The following is a 17,823-nucleotide window of genomic DNA, read 5'->3' as shown; positions in this document are numbered from 1 at the left end:
TGTTTACACCTCACTACTGATAACAGGTGTCAAGACCTAGTTGGTTAACAACCAGTCTTCAGATAACTCAGTGGGTAAAGGCACCTTCTAGCAAACCTAATTAATGTGAGTGAGTTCATCCCTCAGATCTGCCGAGTACAAGAGAACTGACCCCTGCTGGTTGTCCTCTGACGTTCTATGCTTGCTGAGGCATTTGAAGTTATGTACACATTCAAACGCGGGTGTGCACACACACACAATGTAAAAAACTAAGAAAACGTTAAGTCTTTCCGTTAACCCTGGGGGCAGAAACCCAGATAACATTTGGGCATTTTTAAATTTTTTTTAAAATTGATACTTATTGAGCTCTACATTTTTCTCTGCTCCCATCCCTGCCTCTCCCCTTCCCCCTTCAACCCTCCCCCAAGGTCCCCATGCTCCCAGTTTACTCAGGAGATCTTGTCTTTTTCTACTTTCTACTTCCCATATAGATTAGATTTATGTAAGTCTCTCTTAGTGTCCGCATTGTTGTCTAAGTTCTCTGGGATTGTGGTTTGTAGACTGGCTTTCTTTGCTTTATGTTTAAAAACCACCTATGAGTGAGTGCATGTGATAATTGTCTTTCTGGGTCTGGGTTATCTCTCTCAAAATAATGTTTTCTAGCTCCATCCATTTGCCTGAAAAATTCAAGATGTCGTTATTTTATGCTGTATAGTACTCCATTGTGTAAATGTACCACATTTTCTTTATCCATTCTTCAGTCGAGAGGCATTTAGGTTGTATCTAGGTTCTGACTATGACAAACAAAGCTGCTATGAACATGATTGAACACATGTCCTTGTGGCACAATTGAGCATCCTTTGGATATATACCCAAAAGTGGTATTACTGGGTCTTGAGGAAGGGTGTTTCCTAATTTTCTGAGAAATCCCCACACTGACATCCAAAGGCTCTATACCAGCTTGCAATTGGGAACACCAGCAATGCAGAAGTGTTTCCTTTTCCCCACAACCTCTCCAGCATAGGTTGTCGTCAGTGTTTTTGATCTTGGCCATTCTTAAGGTATAAGATGGAATCTTAGAGTTGTTTTGATTTGCGTTTCTCTGATGACTAAGGATGTTGAACATTTCCTTAAGTGTATTTCAGCCATTTTAGATTCCTCTGTTGAGAGTTCTCTGTTTAGGTCTTTACTCCACTTTTTTTTTTTTTTAAATTGGATTATGTGTTCTTTTAATGACCAATTTCTTGAGTTCTTTGTATATTTTGGAGATCAGACCTCTGTCTGTTATGGGGTTAGTGAAGATCTTTTCCCATTCTGTAGGCTGTCATTTGGTCTTGTTGACTGTGTCCTTTGCTTTACAGAAGCTTCTCAGTTTCAGGCAGTCCACTTACTAATTATTTCTTTCAGTGTCTGTGCTACTGGAGTTATATTTAGGAAGTGGTTCCCTGTGCCAATGCGTTCAAGTGTACTTCCTACTTTCTCTTCTATGAGGTTCAGTGTGGCTGGCTTTATGTTGAGGTCTTTGATCCATTTGGAGTTGAGTTTTATGCATGGTGATAGATATGGGTCTATTTTCATTCTTCTACATGTTGATATCCAGTTATGCCAGCACCATTTGTTAAATATGCTTTCTCTTTTGCATTTTATATTTTTTTCTTCTTTGTCAAAAATCAGGTGTTTGAAGGTGTGTTGGATTAATATCTAGGTCTTCTATTCGGTTCCATTGGTCCTCCTGTCTGTTTTTATGCCAATACCAGGCTGTTTTCAGTACCGTAGCTCTGTAGTAGAGTTTGATTGAAGTCAGGAATTGTGATGCCTTTAGAAGTTCTTTTATTGTATAGGATTGTTTTGGCTATTCTGGGTTTTTTGCTTTTTCATATGAATTTGAGTACCGTTTTTTTCAAGGTTATTGAAGAATTTTGCTGGGATTTTGATGGGCATTGCATTGAATCTGTAGATTGCTTTTGGTAAGATTGCCATTTTTACTATGTTAATTCTACCTACCCAAGAGCATGGGAGATCTTTCCACTTTCTGGTGTCTTTTTCAATTTTCTCTCCTCAAAGATTTAAAGTTCTTGTCATACAAGTCGTCTGCTTGTTTGGTTAGAGTTACTCTGAGTACTTTTATGCTATTTGTGGCTATTGTGAAGGGTAATGTTTCTCTGATTTCTTTCTCAGCCCACTTACCTGCGTAAAGGAGGGCTACTGATTTTTTTTGAGTAATCTTGTATTCTGCTACATTACTGAAAGTGTTTATTAGTTGTAGAAGTTTCTTGGTAGAATTTTTGGGGTCTCTTATGTAAACTATCATATCATCAGCAAATAGTGAGAGTTTGACTTCTTTTCCTATTTGTATCCCCTTGATCTCCTTTTGTTGTCTTATTGCTCTAGCTAGGACCTCAAGAACTATATTGAATTGATATGGAGAGAGTGGACAACCTTGTCTTGTTTCTAATTTCAGTGGGATTACTGGGAATTTATCACCATTTAAGTTTGGTGTTGGCTGTTGACTTGCAGTATATTGCCTTTAATATGTTTAGGTATGTTCCTTGTATCTCTGCTCTCTCCAGGACCTTTATCATGACAGGATGTTGTATTTTGTTGAAAGCTTTTTTGGTATCTAATGAGATGATCATGTGGTTTTTATTTTTTAGTTTGTTTATATGGTGGATTATGTTGACAGATTTTCATATGTTGAACCATCCCTGGGTCTTTGGGATGAAGCCGACTTGATCATGGTGGACAATTTTTCCAATTTATTCTTGGATTCGATTTGCTAGTATTTTATTGAGTATTTTTGCATCAATGTTCATGAGTGAGATTGGTCTGTAATTCTTTTTCTTAGCAATGTCTTTATGTGGTTTGGATATTAGATTAGGGTAGTTGTAGCCTCATAAAGAGTTTGGCAATGTTCCTTTTGTTTCTATGGTGTGGAACAATTTGAGGAGTATTGGTATTCTTCTTTGAAAATTTGTAGAATTCTGAGCTAAAACCATCTGATTCTGTTTTTTTTGGGGGGGGAGACTTTTGATAACTGGTTCTATTTCTTCAGCAGTTATAGGTCTGTTTAATTTGTTTATCTGGCCTTGATTTAATTTTGGTAAGTGATATTTATCCGGAAAGTTGTCCGTTTCCTTTAAGTTTTCCAATTTTGTGGAGTACAGGTTTTTGAAATATGACCTGATAATCGTCTGTATTTCCTCCATGTCTGTTGTTATGTCCCCCTTTTTATTTCTGATTTTGTTAATTTGGATATTCTTGCTCTGCCTTTTGGTTAGTTTAGATAAAGGTTTGTCCATTTTGTTGATTTTTCTTGAAGAACCAACTCTCTGTCTCATTGAGTCTTTTATTGTTTTCTTTGTTTCTATTTTGTTGACTTCAGCTCTCAATTTGATTATTTCCTGATGTCTAGTTCTCTTGGGTGAGGTGTCTTCTTCTTGGTCTAAAGTTTTCAGATGTTAATCAACTGTGAGGGGTTTTTCCAGCTTCTTTATGTAGGCATTTAGTGCTGTGAACTTTCCTTTTAACACTGTTTTCATTGTGTTCCATAAATTTGGGTATGTTGTGGGGTCATTTTCATTGAATTTTAGGAAGTCTTTAATTCTCCCGTTATTTCTTCCTTGACCCATTGATGATGAGTGAACATTGTTTAATTTCCATGTGTTTATGGGCTTTCTGGAATTAGTATTGCTGTTGAATTCTAATTTAAGCCATGGTGATCTGATAAGATACATGGGGCTATCCCCCTCCCCCCTTTTTTTTGTATTTGTTGAGGTTTGTTTTGTTACCAGCTATGTGGGGTGCTGAGAAGAATATATATTCTTTTATGTTTGGATGGAATATTCTGTAGTTGTCTGTTAAGTCCATTTGAGTCATAACATCTGTTAGTTCCCTTATTTCTCTAATTTTTTTTTCTGACTGACCTGTCTAGTGGTGAGAGTGGAGTGTTGAAGTCTCCCACTATTAATGTGTGTGGTTTAATGTATGATTTAAGCTTTAGAAGTGTTTCTTTTACATATGAGGGTGCCCTTATATTTGGGGCATAGATGTTCAGTATTGAGATTTCCTCCTGATGGATTTTTCCTGTGACTAATAGGAAATGTCCTTCTTTGTCTCTTTTGATTGAGTATAGTTTGAAGTCTATTTTGTTAGATATTAGATAGCTACACCAGCTTGTTCCTTATGTCCATTTGATTGGAAAAATTTTCCCAATCCTTTACTCTCAGACGATGGCTGTCTTTGAGGTTGAGATGTGTTTCTTGTGTACAGAAGAAGGATAGATTCTGTTTTCGTATCCAATCTATTAGCCTATGTCTTTTTATAGGTGAGTTGAGTTCATTTATATTAAGGAATATTAATGACCTGTGATTGCTATCTCCTGTTTTCGTTGTTGGTGATGCTAATTTGTGTGGTTTGCCCTTCTTTGAGATTTGCTGCTGTGAGACCATCAAATGTCTGTGTTTTTTTGTTGATGCAGGCAACTTCTTTGTGTTGGAGTTTTCCTTCTAGTATTTTGTGTAGGACCGGGTATTGGTTAAATCTGGTTTTGTCATGGAATATCTTATTTTGTCCATTTATGGTGATTGAAAGTTTTGCTTGCTGGAGAGGTTGTGGAGAAAGGGGTACACTCATCCATTGCTGGTGGGAATGCAAACTTGTGCAACCACTTTGGAAAGCAGTGTGGCGGTTTCTCAGGAAATTCGGGATCAACCTACCCCTGGACGCAGCATTACCACTCTTGGGAATATACCCAAGAGAGGCCTTATCATACAACAAAAGTATATGCTCTACTATGTTCATAGCAGCATTGTTTGTAATAGCCAGAACCTGGAAACAACCTAGATGCCCTTCAATGGAAGAATGGATGAAGAAAGTATGGAATGTATACATATTAGAGTACTACTCAGCAGTAAAAAACAAGGACTTCTTGAATTTTGCATACAAATGGATGGAAATAGAAAACACTATCCTGAGTGAGGTAAGCCAGACCCAAAAAGAGGAACATGGGATGTACTCACTCATATTTGGTTTCTAGCCATAAACAAAGGACATTGAGCCTATAATTAGTGATCCTAGAGAAACTAAATAAGGAGAACCCAAAGAAATACATATAGGCATCCTCCTGAATATTAACCTTCATCAGGCGATGAAAGGAGACAGAGACCCAATTTGGAGCACCGGACAGAAATCTCAAGGTCCAAATCAGGAGCAGAAGGAGAGAGAGTACGAGCATGGAACTCAGGACCGTGAGGGGTGCACCCACTCACTGAGACAATGGGGATGTTCTATCGGGAACTCACCAAGGCCAGCTGGCCTGGGTCTGAAAAAACCTGGGATAAAACCAGACTTGCTGAACATAGTGGACAATGAGGACTACTAAGAACTCAAGAACAATGGCAGTGGGTTTTTGATCCTACTGCACGTACTGGCTTTGTGGGAGCCTAGGCGGTTTGGATGCTCACCTTACTAGACCTGGATGGAGGTGGGTGGTCCTTGGACTTCCCACTGGGCAGGGAACCCTGATAGCTCTATGGGCTGAAAAGGGAGGGGAACTTGATTGGGGGAGGGGGGGGGAAATGAGAGGAGGTGGCGGGGAAGAGACAGAAATCTTTAATAAATAAACGGAAAAAAAAAGACACAAGAAGTTCAAAAAAAAAAAAGTTTTGCTTGGTATAATATTCTGTGCTGACATCTGCGGTCTCCTAATGTCTGAATAACGCTTGACCACAACCTTCTGGCTTTCATTGTCTCATGAGAAGTCAGGTGTAATTCTAATAGGTCTGCCATTATATGTTACTTGGCCTTTTTTCTTTGTTGCTCTTGATATTCCTTCTTTATTCTGTATGTTTAGTGTTTTAATTATTATGTGTCAGGGGAACTTTTTTTGATCCAGTCTGTTTGGTGTTCTGTAAGCTTCTTGTATAGGCATATCTTTCTTTAGGTTGGGAAAGTTTTCTTCTATGGTTTTGTTAAGTACATTTTCTGTGCTTTTTAGTTGAATTTCTCCTTCTGTACCTATTTACTGGATATTTTGTGTTAAGCTTTTGTGAGAGTTAATGTTTTCTTTGACTGATGAGTCTATTTCCTCTATTGTATCCTCAGAGCTTGAGGTTCTGTCTCTCTTTCATTTCTTGTATTCTGCTGTTTATGCTTGCATTTGTAGTTCCTGATCATTTTTCTCACAGTTTCTGTTTCTATAATTCCCTCAGCTTATGTTTTCTTTATTGTCTCTATTTCCGTTTTCAAGTCTTGAATAGTTTCTTTCATATGTTTGACTGCTTTTCTTGGTTTTCTTTAAGGGATTTGTTGATGTCTTCCAATTTTTTTGTCTTTTCCTCCATTTCTTTGAGGGAATTTTTCATTTCCTCTTTAAGAGTTTCAAACATTCGCCTGAAGTTATTTTTTAGGTCATTTTCTTCTGCTTCAACTATATTTGTTTGCTCAAGTCTTGTTGTTGTAGGATCTCTAGATTTTATTGGTATCGTGTTGCTCTTTTTGGTGTTGTGTGTGTTCTTACCTTGTCTCCTCATCTTTTCCTCTAATTGGTGTGGTTGGGGTTGTCTGTGACTCTGGTGATTAATCTTCTAGGTGCCAATGGATCCAAGGTTCAAGATGGTTGTTCCTCATGGTGCAGTCAATGCCAGGGTTCTAGTTACCCTGGTGGTCACTCCATGTTCCTGGAGGTTGCTCAGCGCTCCTGGGCTTTATTCCACTCCCATGGAGTTTCCTGTCTCAGGCCTGCTCTGGTCTAGGTTGTCAGCTCTGACCTGTTTCTGTAAATGTTCCTGGTCTGAATCTGCTCCTGCAGGCCCTGGCTTGGGTTGGTCCTGCAAAGGTCTCTGGCTCTGATCAGTAGAGGTCCCAGATTCGGGTGCACCCAGACTCGCAGAGGACCTGGCTCAGAGGTCCCAGAGGTCCCAGACTCATGCCCGGACCCACAGAGGTTTCTGGTTCCTGTCTAACTTTCAGGCTTTTTAAAAAAGATTTTTAAAAAATGTTATGTATCTTGAGTGGTTTGTATGTATGCACATTGTATGCGCGTCTGGTTGCCCCTGGAGACCAGAAGAGGGTGTTGAGTCCTCTGGAACTGGAGTTACAGATGATTGTGAACTGACTGCCATGTAGGTGCTGGGATCCAAATCCAGGTCCTCTGGAAGAGCAGTAGTTACTGTTACTGCTAAACCATCTTTCCAGCTTCAACTTAAGCTTTAAAAAACAAAAAACAAAAAAAGTTCATTCTAGGGCATGAAAAAAAATGTGGTAAAGGGTATAATTTACTTTTTTTTAAAAAAAAAATTGCTTTTGCTGGTTTGTTGTGTTGGGAATCAAATGCATGCCAAGCAAGCATCTTGCCACTCACTGATGTATGACCCTAGCACATCATTTATTTTTATTTTAATCTTAATGTCCTCCCTCCCTCCCCCCCCCCCCTCTTTTATATTTCACCAAGACAGGGATTCACTGTGTAGCCCTGACTGTCCTGGAAATCTCTCTGTAGACTAGCCTGGCCTTGGACTCAGCGATTAACCCACCTGCCTCTGCTTCCCAAGTGCTGGGATTAAAGGCATGTGCCACCATACCTGGTTTAATAAAGTCTTTTAAAAGAAAATGATTCTATAGAAGATGTCAATGGATAAAATCCAGCCGTGGAGGGAATGAAAGATTCAGTTATCATCATGTGACCATGTGCTGGATAAATAATGAAAAGAATTCAAGTTCTTGTTTCTATGGTCCTAGGAACTTAACTCAGGGCCTCACTCACTAAACTAACAGCCCAGTCTGGCATTTTACTGTTTTTACTGTTAATTACTTTCTACCAATCTAAGCAGTGCTGTCAGACCTTCAAGATAAACAGCTTGTCATGCTCGGTGACACGGAGATGCCCCTTCTCTTGGTGACGCTGGCACATCTGATGGGGTAGAACAGCGCTGCTTAAGTTTTTCCCAATTCAACCCTCCTTTTGCCCAGGAACTTCTTATGCAACCCTGGATATATCACTATATCAAATAGGTGTACAGAGCAAGTATTTGTTTGATGATAAACAATAAGAAAATTTGTTTTTAAAACATTAATTGGTATGCATGCAATTTTACCATTTACAAAAGAAAAACAGAGATTTGCATGCTGAGGTAGATGTACTTTTGTTTTCATGTAAAAGAATCTTGGCTGAATATTGAAACTGTAGGACCTGGAGCATCTTCAGTGTTTTTCAGAGTTTAAATAACAGCAGATTGGTGTGAGTAGTAAAAGTGCTGTATTAATAGCATACTGTAGATGCAAATCTGAGGTCACTCAGGCAGCATTTGTTGTGTAATGCTGAGATGAGATACAGTGTGGAGAACTGCTACAGAAATACCTTGGGTTCATTAGGAGTTTGGCTTTCCAACTAATTATTGATTATTGGGATTCAGAAACATTTTTATACTTCCAGATTTTTGCAGTCTCCACACACAGTTTCAAAAGCTGGGTGCTAGAAGACAGGGGTGTTTGCAGGAATAGCCACTGTTCTGCCTCACATTATTTCTGGGAGATTGAGATCTAGTGGCCATAGCCACTGTGTGTGTCCATCAGACTTGCCCCTCCTTTCCTTGTGCTTGCTTTGAGACTGCAGGTTCCCTGCTTACTTTCCTTGCTCACACAGTTTCTTTGAACTTGTCAGGATCACACTGCAGAGACACCAAGTTGCCCTGAGTTGTTTAGCCTCCCTGGAAGACCTTGCATGAACCCCTCCTAGGGCTCTGGGAGACTCTTCTGTGAACCCCTCCTAAAGTTCCTTAAGAAGCCAAGTTGATTTGGGGCCCTCAGAGTGTTCTTGGCAGAAGGCCCTTAGCCAGAGGGGATAGGACCGGTCACTTATGAAATTTTTAATCCTTCTCTTTGTTTCTTCTGGGCCAGGTGTTTATGAATGATAAGGCCGAAGAGTATGTGAAGCTCACAAGCCTGTACTTGTTTGCAAAGAATGTACGGTCTTTGCTTCACACCTATCACTACCAGCAGATTTTCCTTCATGAATTTCCCATGGCTTATACCAAGTATGTTGGAGAAACACTGCAGCCCAAAACATATGGCTACAATAGTGTGGAGGAGCTATTGGGAGCCATCCCACAGGTAGGTGTGTGTCTTCATGAAGAACTATTGCTGACCCCTGGTCAGAGATGTCAGGTGCTGCCAGATAAGATGAATGATGCTTATCTGGCTTTTCTAAACCTTTATTCCTGTGTGCCAGGTAAGTAAGTTGCAGGCCTTCCCCCCAGAAATGTGCTCAGTGGTCTCCTAACCGGATAGGACACTAAAGCAGATGTCCTACATAGAATGTGGTTATAGCAGCATAGCAATGCCCTCCTCTCTGCTCAGTGAGTATGGACAGTGGCCCAGGCAGGGCCCATTTGATGAACATGGGGATCCTGGAGGAGCAGCATCACAGCTGAGTTACCATGTGGCAAGGAGCACACATAATCCCCTGTGGTCGGTAGGGGCAATGTGAGAGGAGTGAATCTGCTGAGAGAGCGCCTGTCTGGCTGCATGGCAAGTGTGAGTTGATTCTCAGTGCTGCAAAAGAAGAAAAATGAAGAAATGCAAGCATGGTAGAGCCTCTGTTAGGGTAGGAACTGTTCTGAGGGCCTTGCTCCTCCAGGTAAGAGCTTCCTTTTGCTGTGGAGAAGGCAGGGAAGCCTAGCTTTACCTTTGGAAAACACCCCTGCTGTCTCCAGAAGAGCTAAGGGAAATTGGAGTGGAGGAAGGAGCTTATGCAGGGTCCTGACTGTTGCCCAGACCCCAGAAGGTGTCAGTGAAGGAGTTGAGCTGAGTTAAAAATACATGTGAGCACTTGTAGTCAGACTCTAACCCACAATATTTCAAAACTTCTGGAAGTGACATGACACCACAGTTGACTACCTTGATGAATTACGTCAACACACTAAAATGCATCTAACGTGCCTTCAGGCTATGTGTATACAATGCTTATGTGATAAGATGAATTTCTAGTAAGTGCACCCAGACCCCAAATTATCTCATTAGGTATATGCAGATACTCCCAAATCCATAATCCCTCTGATTGAAAGCATTTGAGACAGAGGGTGCTCAGCCTCCGATGAAATGGTATAAAATAACTGGGAGTAAGTACTCGGATGTGGGGAGTTTCTGGATTTAAGTCCTAAAGCTACAGTAGACATTATCGAAGTTATAAGTACTTTTAATACTGTCTTGTGAGTTCTGAGTGCTCAGCTTTGGTGGGAGTGCAGGAGTTCTACCCTGCTATTTTGACGCTAAAGAAAGCACATAGGAAACCTGTTGACACTCACTGAGTTCTGAGCCTGGTGTGTGAGAAGCAGCACAGGAGCCCCACTCTCCTGAATGTTAGGGTATTTTTCTCTTCTTTTCCACTACTTAACCAGGTGTATGTTTTTTGCATAGGTGGTCTGGATTAAAGGACATGGTCATAAGAGAATTGTAGTATTAAAAAATGACATGAAAAGTAAGTAAGCCCCCATTACCCTCCCTTGACTCCATTGTGATTCTGTCACTGGCCTTTCTCTCTGATTAGTGCTTTTTTCTTATAGACCGGCTAAGCTCCCTTGGCCTGTTCCCTGCCAGTCATGAAGATCAGCCTGCAGTCAGCATGCAGATCCTGGAGGTGCCAGAATCCTGTGTAGCATCAGAACTCCAGCTCAGAACAGGTACTGGGGACTGGAAGAAAAGCAACAAAGTAGGCAAAGCCTTAAAGTTCCAGGAGGAGCATTGGGGTGAGACATCTGGAGGAAAGAGGATGGTGGGCAATTTCATCAAGGTTAAGAATTCATTAAAAAATTAGATGTATTTCATTTTTATGTGTATCAGCATTTTGCCTGCATGCATCTGTGCCATGTGTGTACCTGCCTGGAAACTGAGGAGGTCAGAAGAACAGGAATTATGGATGGCTGTGAGCCACTTTGTGGGTGCTAGAAACTAAATTTAGGTCCTTTGCAAGAGCAACAAGTGCTCTTAACTGATGAACAATCTCTCCAGACCTAAATATTCATTTTTTTCTAATGCAGTTTGGTGTGTAGTTAACAACAGGTCTACAGGTAGCATTGAATGATTAGCTAAAGTACAATCCTTAAAGACTATCCCAATTCAAGTGTTTTTTTGATGTTTACTAAAGTGACTGTTTAAAACTGTAGAAGGAAAGAGAGCTGAGCTAAAACTGTAGAAGGAAAGAGAGCTGAGCCGGAAGACCTGGGACAGTTCCAGGAAGGGTACACAGAGGTGGGTGGAAGGGTAGGTGAGTTTGTAGTGATAGTCTAATAGAATTCTGCTAAATCTTGTTGAGGGTGAGAAGCCCAATGTAGGTGGTTGTGCTGAGCTGGGTCATCAGGGTTCTTTCTAGACTACATTTGGAAAGGATGCAGCACACAGGCTTCATGAGGAAAAGGGCTCAGGGCAAGGCACACGCCATGGGGTGTGACATAGTGGTACAAAAGTGCCTCTCCAGGTAACTGAATCGTAGGCTTTATGTAGAGCTAGCTCTGTATTGACAGACGCCACTCCAGAATCCTGTAGATTGAACTCCACCATTAAATGTGAGAGAGACCTTCATACATCATGAGTAGATAGAAGGATTACTGTGCCTTGTGCTTAGAGAAAAGATATTTCCAACATCTGACATTGCTGAAGCTTCTTGCCCTGGCTCCTTCACTGCCCCCAATCTTCAGCAGTTTTGTTTCTCCTCCAAAGGCCCTTTTCCTTTTTGGGCCTCTTGAGAGACCAATGTTCTTAAGAACACAAGTCTTCAGCAGACTGTTGCCTTTGGTATATTGTTTTCCAAATAGTGACTTTGTTGTTGTTTATTTTACACACACACACACACACACACACACAGTGCTTGAGTCCTACATGATGACGTCTGGGGCTGAGCAAAGCCTCAGGAGGGGACATTTGTGCGTTGCTGAATGCAGTTGCTTGCCATCTCTGCAGGGCCCAGCCAGATGGAGCAGGAGCTTCTGCACCTGGCCAACAGCTCCCCTGTTGACCTCCTCTGTGCTCCTGTCCCTTCCTGCCTGCCATCCCCTCAGCTAAGACCAGACCCTGTCATCCTGCCGCCTGCTGATCTCATTCAGTTTGACGAACGTCCTCAAGAGCCTCTGGGTAGGTTACGCTGTATATGTGGAGAGGGTGTCTGGTGGACAAAGAGAAAATGGCACTGTTATAAAATACTTGTGCTGATTATTCAGGCTCTTCCTTTCCTTGTTTGGGTATTGACTAATAGAATTTATAAATCAGGTCTAATCAGAAGTTGAGGGCCAGTGTCACTGGACTATGGAGAGCCTTTGAGTAATGAGTCCTGTCTCAGGTCCTCTGGTACTGACCTTCCCACCATGTCTGAGCCTCAGCTGATCCTTAGGCAACACCTGTCACCTGCTACACAACCTTTGCTTTGGGTCCAGTGGATACTAGGGCTTTTAGGAAGCTGGTGTGAGCAAGGCACCTATGGTTTGAGGCCCTGGACTCTATATCCTGTGACCTGAAAGCCAAGAAAGCTGAACAAAAAATTGTTCTTGTTTGGATTTTTGGTTTTTTTCAAAACAGAGTCTTGCTGTAACTCTGCCTGTCCTGGAACTTGTTTTGTAGGCAAGGCTAACTTTGAACTCAACAGAGATTTACCTGCCTCTGCCTCCTGAGTGCTGGGATTAAAGGTGTGTGCCACCACTGCCTGGCTGAAAGCTGGCCGCTTATAACATCCTAACTTAGTGCCAACCTGGTGTGAGGTCCATTCAGTTTTCTTCTCTTTATCGGGTGCTGGGGTGATGGCCAGTGGAGCTCGGGCTGTGCAAGCAGTGGCGTCCACAGGTTAAGTGACTAAGGCCTCTTGACTGTCAGTCTGCACTTCTGCCTTCTTTGAGGACCCAGATGCTCTTCAGAGACCTTTCGCTTTCCCCTCTTTGTCACTTTAATCCGACTCTTCCTTTTCCTGCCCATACTTCCTTCTCTGCTCTAGGCTTGTCTTTTTTAAGGCAATATTTGACTATCTGTGTGTTACATATGCTCTAAGACAAGTGACCTTCTAAAGTAGCCGTCGTTCCATGTTCCTGGTGTCAATATTATGGTGAGGTGAGCATGTGGCCTCTGTAAGAATGGACAGACACTCACTCACACTAAGGTCCCTGTTGCCTCAGAAAGTTCACATGAGGCCTCAGAGTCTTTGGTCACCAGACAGAGGAGTAAAGAGTCTAAGTAAGAAAAATTAGCCTTTGATAGGGAGCGAAACATGATCTGTCTAAAATTTGTAATCCAAAAGGTGATCTGTCATTTATAAGTAATAGACTTTTGTGACATATTATTGTGTAGCTCATATCTAAATTAACATAAGTATGACACTTTGATGGCTGGTTTTGTTTGGTTGGTTGTTTTCTCAAGACAGGGTTTCTCTGTATCCCTGGCTGTCCTGGAACTTGATTTGTAGACCAGGCTGACCTCAAACTCAGAGATCCACTTGCCTCTGCCTCTGGAGTTCTGGGATCAAAGGTGTGCTCCACTATGACTACCTTGTTTTGTTTTTTTTTTTTTTTTTTTGGTTTTTTTCGAGACAAGGTTTCTCTGTGGTTTTGGAGCCTGTCCTGGAACTAGCTCTTGTAGACCAGGCTGGTCTCGAACTCACAGAGATCCGCCTGCCTCTGCCTCCCGAGTGCTGGGATTACAGGCGTGCCCCACCACCAAAGGGCTTGTTTTGTTGTTTTTTGAGACAGTGTCTTGACATGTTGCTAAGGCTGACCAGCCCTGTGGTAATCCTGCCTCAGCTTTCTGAGGGCTGGAATAACAAGCCACCTGGTTCTGGTAGGGTTTTATAAGCTTGTTTGTTTGTTTTGTTTTAAATACAGAGGAACTGAAAACCAGTACATCTTCTGAGCCCTAGCACTAAATCTGTTTACTTTTCTGTCTTTCTAGAAACTGTAGTTTTAAGCCAAGAAGAAAAAGCTGAGATTCCAGCACCATTGAAGAAGAGGGGGCTACCGCCCTGTGACTCCTGCCTGCCCTGCAGCCCAGCATCTGTCCCCACTCCTCCAAGTCCCTCTTTGGAAGCCCATGAGCCACTGTTCAGCAAGGACACAGTGGAAAGCCCAGCCAAAAAGCAGCCCAAAAATAGAGTCAAATTGGCAGCCAACTTTTCTTTTGCACGTATAACCAAACTTTAACTCCCATTTGAACACAGAATTACGTTAGGATGGGAAAAACTGTCTGACTCTCCACACAAAAATGGGCTTAAAAACCTCATTTTCTGTCTTGACCCCAGAAGCCACTTTTATAGACAGTCCATAGGGTGGTGTTCCTTTTGAACTTTCAGATGAACTTTTTCTTTCTTTATTTCTCCAAGTTATTTGAAAGAACTCTGGCCTTCATTAAGGAATCCATAATATATTTACCAATGTTTCTAAACTGTTGTGAAAGGTGGTGGTGGGGGAGGGATAAGCAGCAATTACTCAGCAAGAAGTGGATCAACTCCCACTGAGCAGCCTCTGTCTTCTGGCTTTGTGGTTGTTGGAGAAGCCAAGCATGTCCACGAGCTGTGGGTCACACACTGGGGGACGAATGAGTGGTAGGAGAGCCATTTTCAGGCTGACATGGGAAGGTTCCTGGTTTCCGGGTGACTTCTTGGTGTGCCTTGTTTTTTATTTAACTATGTCTGTGGTTGACCAGTGTGGCTTCATCCCAATTTTTTAATGTTTCCATTTGAGAATTGCACTTCGGAGCTTTCTAGAAAGTTATTTCACGCTTCCCTTTTCTGTCCCAGTTTGCTAAGGATCAGGTTTAGGAAAGGAGATGGTCTTGGTGTCATGCATTTGAAGTCAGCATTTGAATGACGGCACACATTACTATGTGTTGAGAGGTGGTGTTGGAAAGAGTCTGATTTTTTTAAACTATGCATCAGATGCATAAATTGTAAATCAGCCGAGTAGTGAGGTGCTTCAAAAGGAGTGGGGTTGATACTATCTCCTCTAGAAAGAGACTGGAGTTCTATCTGTAATGTGAAGGCCAAGGTTGATCAGCCTAACCTTGTTTTTGTGATTTTAAAGTCAGCTGTAAAGCTGGGAAGCTCTCCATGTGAAGATGTGTGTCCATGTTAGTTCGTCTTGTCTTTTAATAGTGTCTGGTGTTACTGTTACTTCTCGCTATTGGAAGCATGTTTGGGTTGGTTTTTTTTTTGTTTTGTTTTGTTTTTTTTTGTTTTTGTTTTTGTTTTTTTGTTTTTTGTGGTGTCTGATGTTGGCATTTGGGAAAAGCCAGCCTTTGTGGGCACCGCCCTGCGGAATGACCTTCTCTCTGGGTGCCTGAGGTGTCCGCTCATGAGTGGCCTCTCACCCCTGCTGGAGAGACCTGACATTTACAATGGATTGTATTTGTTGGGCAAAAAAAGGCGGATCCATTCATAGAACAGAAAGAACCTGTTGGCACACAGTCTTCCTCTAGTTAGATCGTTTGTTTGGTGGGAAATGTTCATATTTCATTTTTTTTCTAGAAAGCCAGAAAATGGATTCTGATTCATAACCAGCAGTTTGATAAAATGTCACAAAATTAAAAGCTCTAGAGAGATTTTTTTTTTTTAACCAATTGGATTTTTGTTGCCAAAATCTTTTAAATGAAGCCACTGATTCCCAGTTCTCAGCACAAGATGGAGCTGCACTAGAAATGCTCTCTACAGGCTTGCCACACTCTTCCCATGCGGGCCTGGCCTGGCAGCACTTCCTCTGCAGCTCTAGCACACGGAAGTACAGTGGCACATGTGCAATTTCTTTATGGCTTTTAAGCAATGTAATAAAGTTAGTGGCGAGAACATGGGCTGCCTTAATCACAGACATCCTAAGGATAAGCTTGCCTGCTCAAACTTCAAGTTTGCAAGTGTAGAAGGGATCAGGGACTTTGAAAACACCAGGTGTCACTAAAGTCACTTGGAGCCATCTCAGCTCAGTTTCTTCTGTGGGCAACAAAGAATAATTGTGCACAGTAAATGGGTGTTTCTTTGCCATTTGCTGGAGTTGCCCATGCATCTGGGATGAGTGTAACGAACCACTGCTGCTTAAAGATGTGAAAACTCAATGGAAGTGCATTGAGTCTGATATGCCAACCCACAGTGGCCAGGCCAGTCACTATTTCTTTATCCAGAGGCTTAGATGCTGCTGCTGTGATGTATGGAGATGACGAGACGCTCTGGGTGGAAAGATGTACCAGATTAGATTTACCTGTTAAGAAAAAAGTTACCACCAAAATCCCCTTTCCCACCCTGCACTGTTTGCTTTTGATCAGACTTCTGGGGCAAGATGTTTTCCTCAACTGTCTACTTTGTTTGACACCCCCCCCCCCCCGTGGTTCAAGTGCTGTTTGTGTGTTGGGACCAAACAGTTGTCAATAAACTTTATGAGCAAGCATCCATATTGGTGCTTTTGTTTTGGGGGGCTGAATTAAAAAACAGTTCCGTTGTAAGCATTATGGTTTGGATGGGAAAGTATCCTGGCAGTTGGGAATCACGGAATACCACAAAGTCACATCACACAACAAACCTCACACAAGAGATTTATTGGGAGGGGAAAAGAAACAGGAGGGTGACTGCCTCTGCTCGGGTGAGAAACAGCAGCACACTCAACAGGATACAGGGCTTCCATAGCCTTTCTCAGGGAGGGTGATGGGTGGGACTTTTCAGGGTAGAGCTTTCTCAGAGGGTGATGGGTGGGATTTCACATCCAGATACTGGGCTTTTTATTCTGTAGGGTGGGGGCTGGGACCAGCACTTAAAGTGTCCTGTGGGTGGAACCTAGCAGTTGGAGGTCTTCAGAGGAGGGGCTTATTACCAGTCACCTCTCATTTTGGATGGCCTCAGCTTTTCGCCCTCCTGAAATGTTAAGTGTTTAAGCTAGAGATGTGGGTGTCCCAGTTGGTAGAATGCTTGCTTAGCATTCATGAAACCCTGGGTTAAATTCCTAGCACCATATAAACCATTTGTCATTTTAGCACTCTGGAGGTGGAGGATAGGAAAGTGTCAGCTGCAGAGCAAACTGTAGTCTAGTCTGGAGTGTATGGGGATGCTGGGGGCAGAGGCAGGGGGCGGAGCTGTTGGCCCCTTGTGAATACAATCTGCATTATCCAGCCCTGCGTCCTGTTCCTGGTGTGGAGCAGATCCTCTCAGTTAGAGCCAGGATGGATTCTAGGTTCTTCCTTGGAGACATATGTACTTCCTGTGTTTGGTTTGTGCTTCTTGAAGCTTGCTTTCCCAATAAGTCTGGGAAGGAAGGACTTCCTTTGCAGGTTCAGCTCTGGAGTCCCCACCCCATCCCCACTTCTACCCCTTTGGGAAGAAAGAGACAAGTCGCTGCTTCTCAGTAGGTGTAGTGGTTGGGAAAATCAGTGTTACAAGCTCCAAAAGATCCTGGACAGAGCCTTCAAAACACCTTTCACCATACATAGCAAAGTTTGCAGAAGAAGTTGAGGGAGTTGGAGAGATGGCTTGGTGGATCTGGTGCTGACTGCACAAGCATGGGAACCTGATTTCAGTCCCCAGCACACACCTGAAACGCTAGGCATGGCAGACAGAGCTATGATCCTAGCGCTTGATGGACTGAGACAGGCAGAGCCCTAGGTCTCACTAGCCTGCCAGCCTGGCCATGGGTAAGGTCCAGGTTCACTGAGACATGTCTCAAAAACCAAGGTGGAGAGTGGTTAGACACCCAATTTTGGCCTCTGGCCTGTGTGTGCATGTGTGTGTGTATACACAAAGTGCCCACTCCCAGCTTTTCATTCCTGTGATTCTTTTCTCAGAAAATCTGAACTCTAAATTGTGAGGTCTCCTTCCACGTTCCTGCAACCTCTGCACCTTCTAGT

At 42.4% G+C, this 17,823-nt stretch overlaps 1 protein-coding gene across 2 annotated transcripts in view; it reads left to right on the top strand.

The window, feature by feature from the left end:
- Marf1 (meiosis regulator and mRNA stability factor 1) overlaps positions 1-16,372 on the top strand; it is a 55,614-nt gene extending 39,242 nt beyond the window's left edge. For both annotated transcript variants that reach the window (XM_041675982.1, XM_041675981.1), the window contains exons 23-27: positions 8,875-9,087; positions 10,393-10,453; positions 10,539-10,655; positions 11,932-12,102; positions 13,900-16,372. In XM_041675982.1, the coding sequence (XP_041531916.1) occupies positions 8,875-9,087; positions 10,393-10,453; positions 10,539-10,655; positions 11,932-12,102; positions 13,900-14,147 (810 nt within the window). In that variant the 3' untranslated portion in view covers positions 14,148-16,372. The remainder of the gene's footprint in view (positions 1-8,874; positions 9,088-10,392; positions 10,454-10,538; positions 10,656-11,931; positions 12,103-13,899) is intronic.
- Positions 16,373-17,823: the final 1,451 nt, after the last annotated feature.

This window comes from Microtus oregoni, unplaced genomic scaffold (assembly GCF_018167655.1).
Source record: "Microtus oregoni isolate MIOR12 unplaced genomic scaffold, Mior012 000027F_ref0000203, whole genome shotgun sequence".
NCBI classification, from domain to species: Eukaryota; Metazoa; Chordata; class Mammalia; order Rodentia; family Cricetidae; genus Microtus; species Microtus oregoni.
The sequence above is the reverse complement of the archived record's forward strand: the minus strand, read 5'-3'. Positions and strand labels throughout refer to the sequence as shown.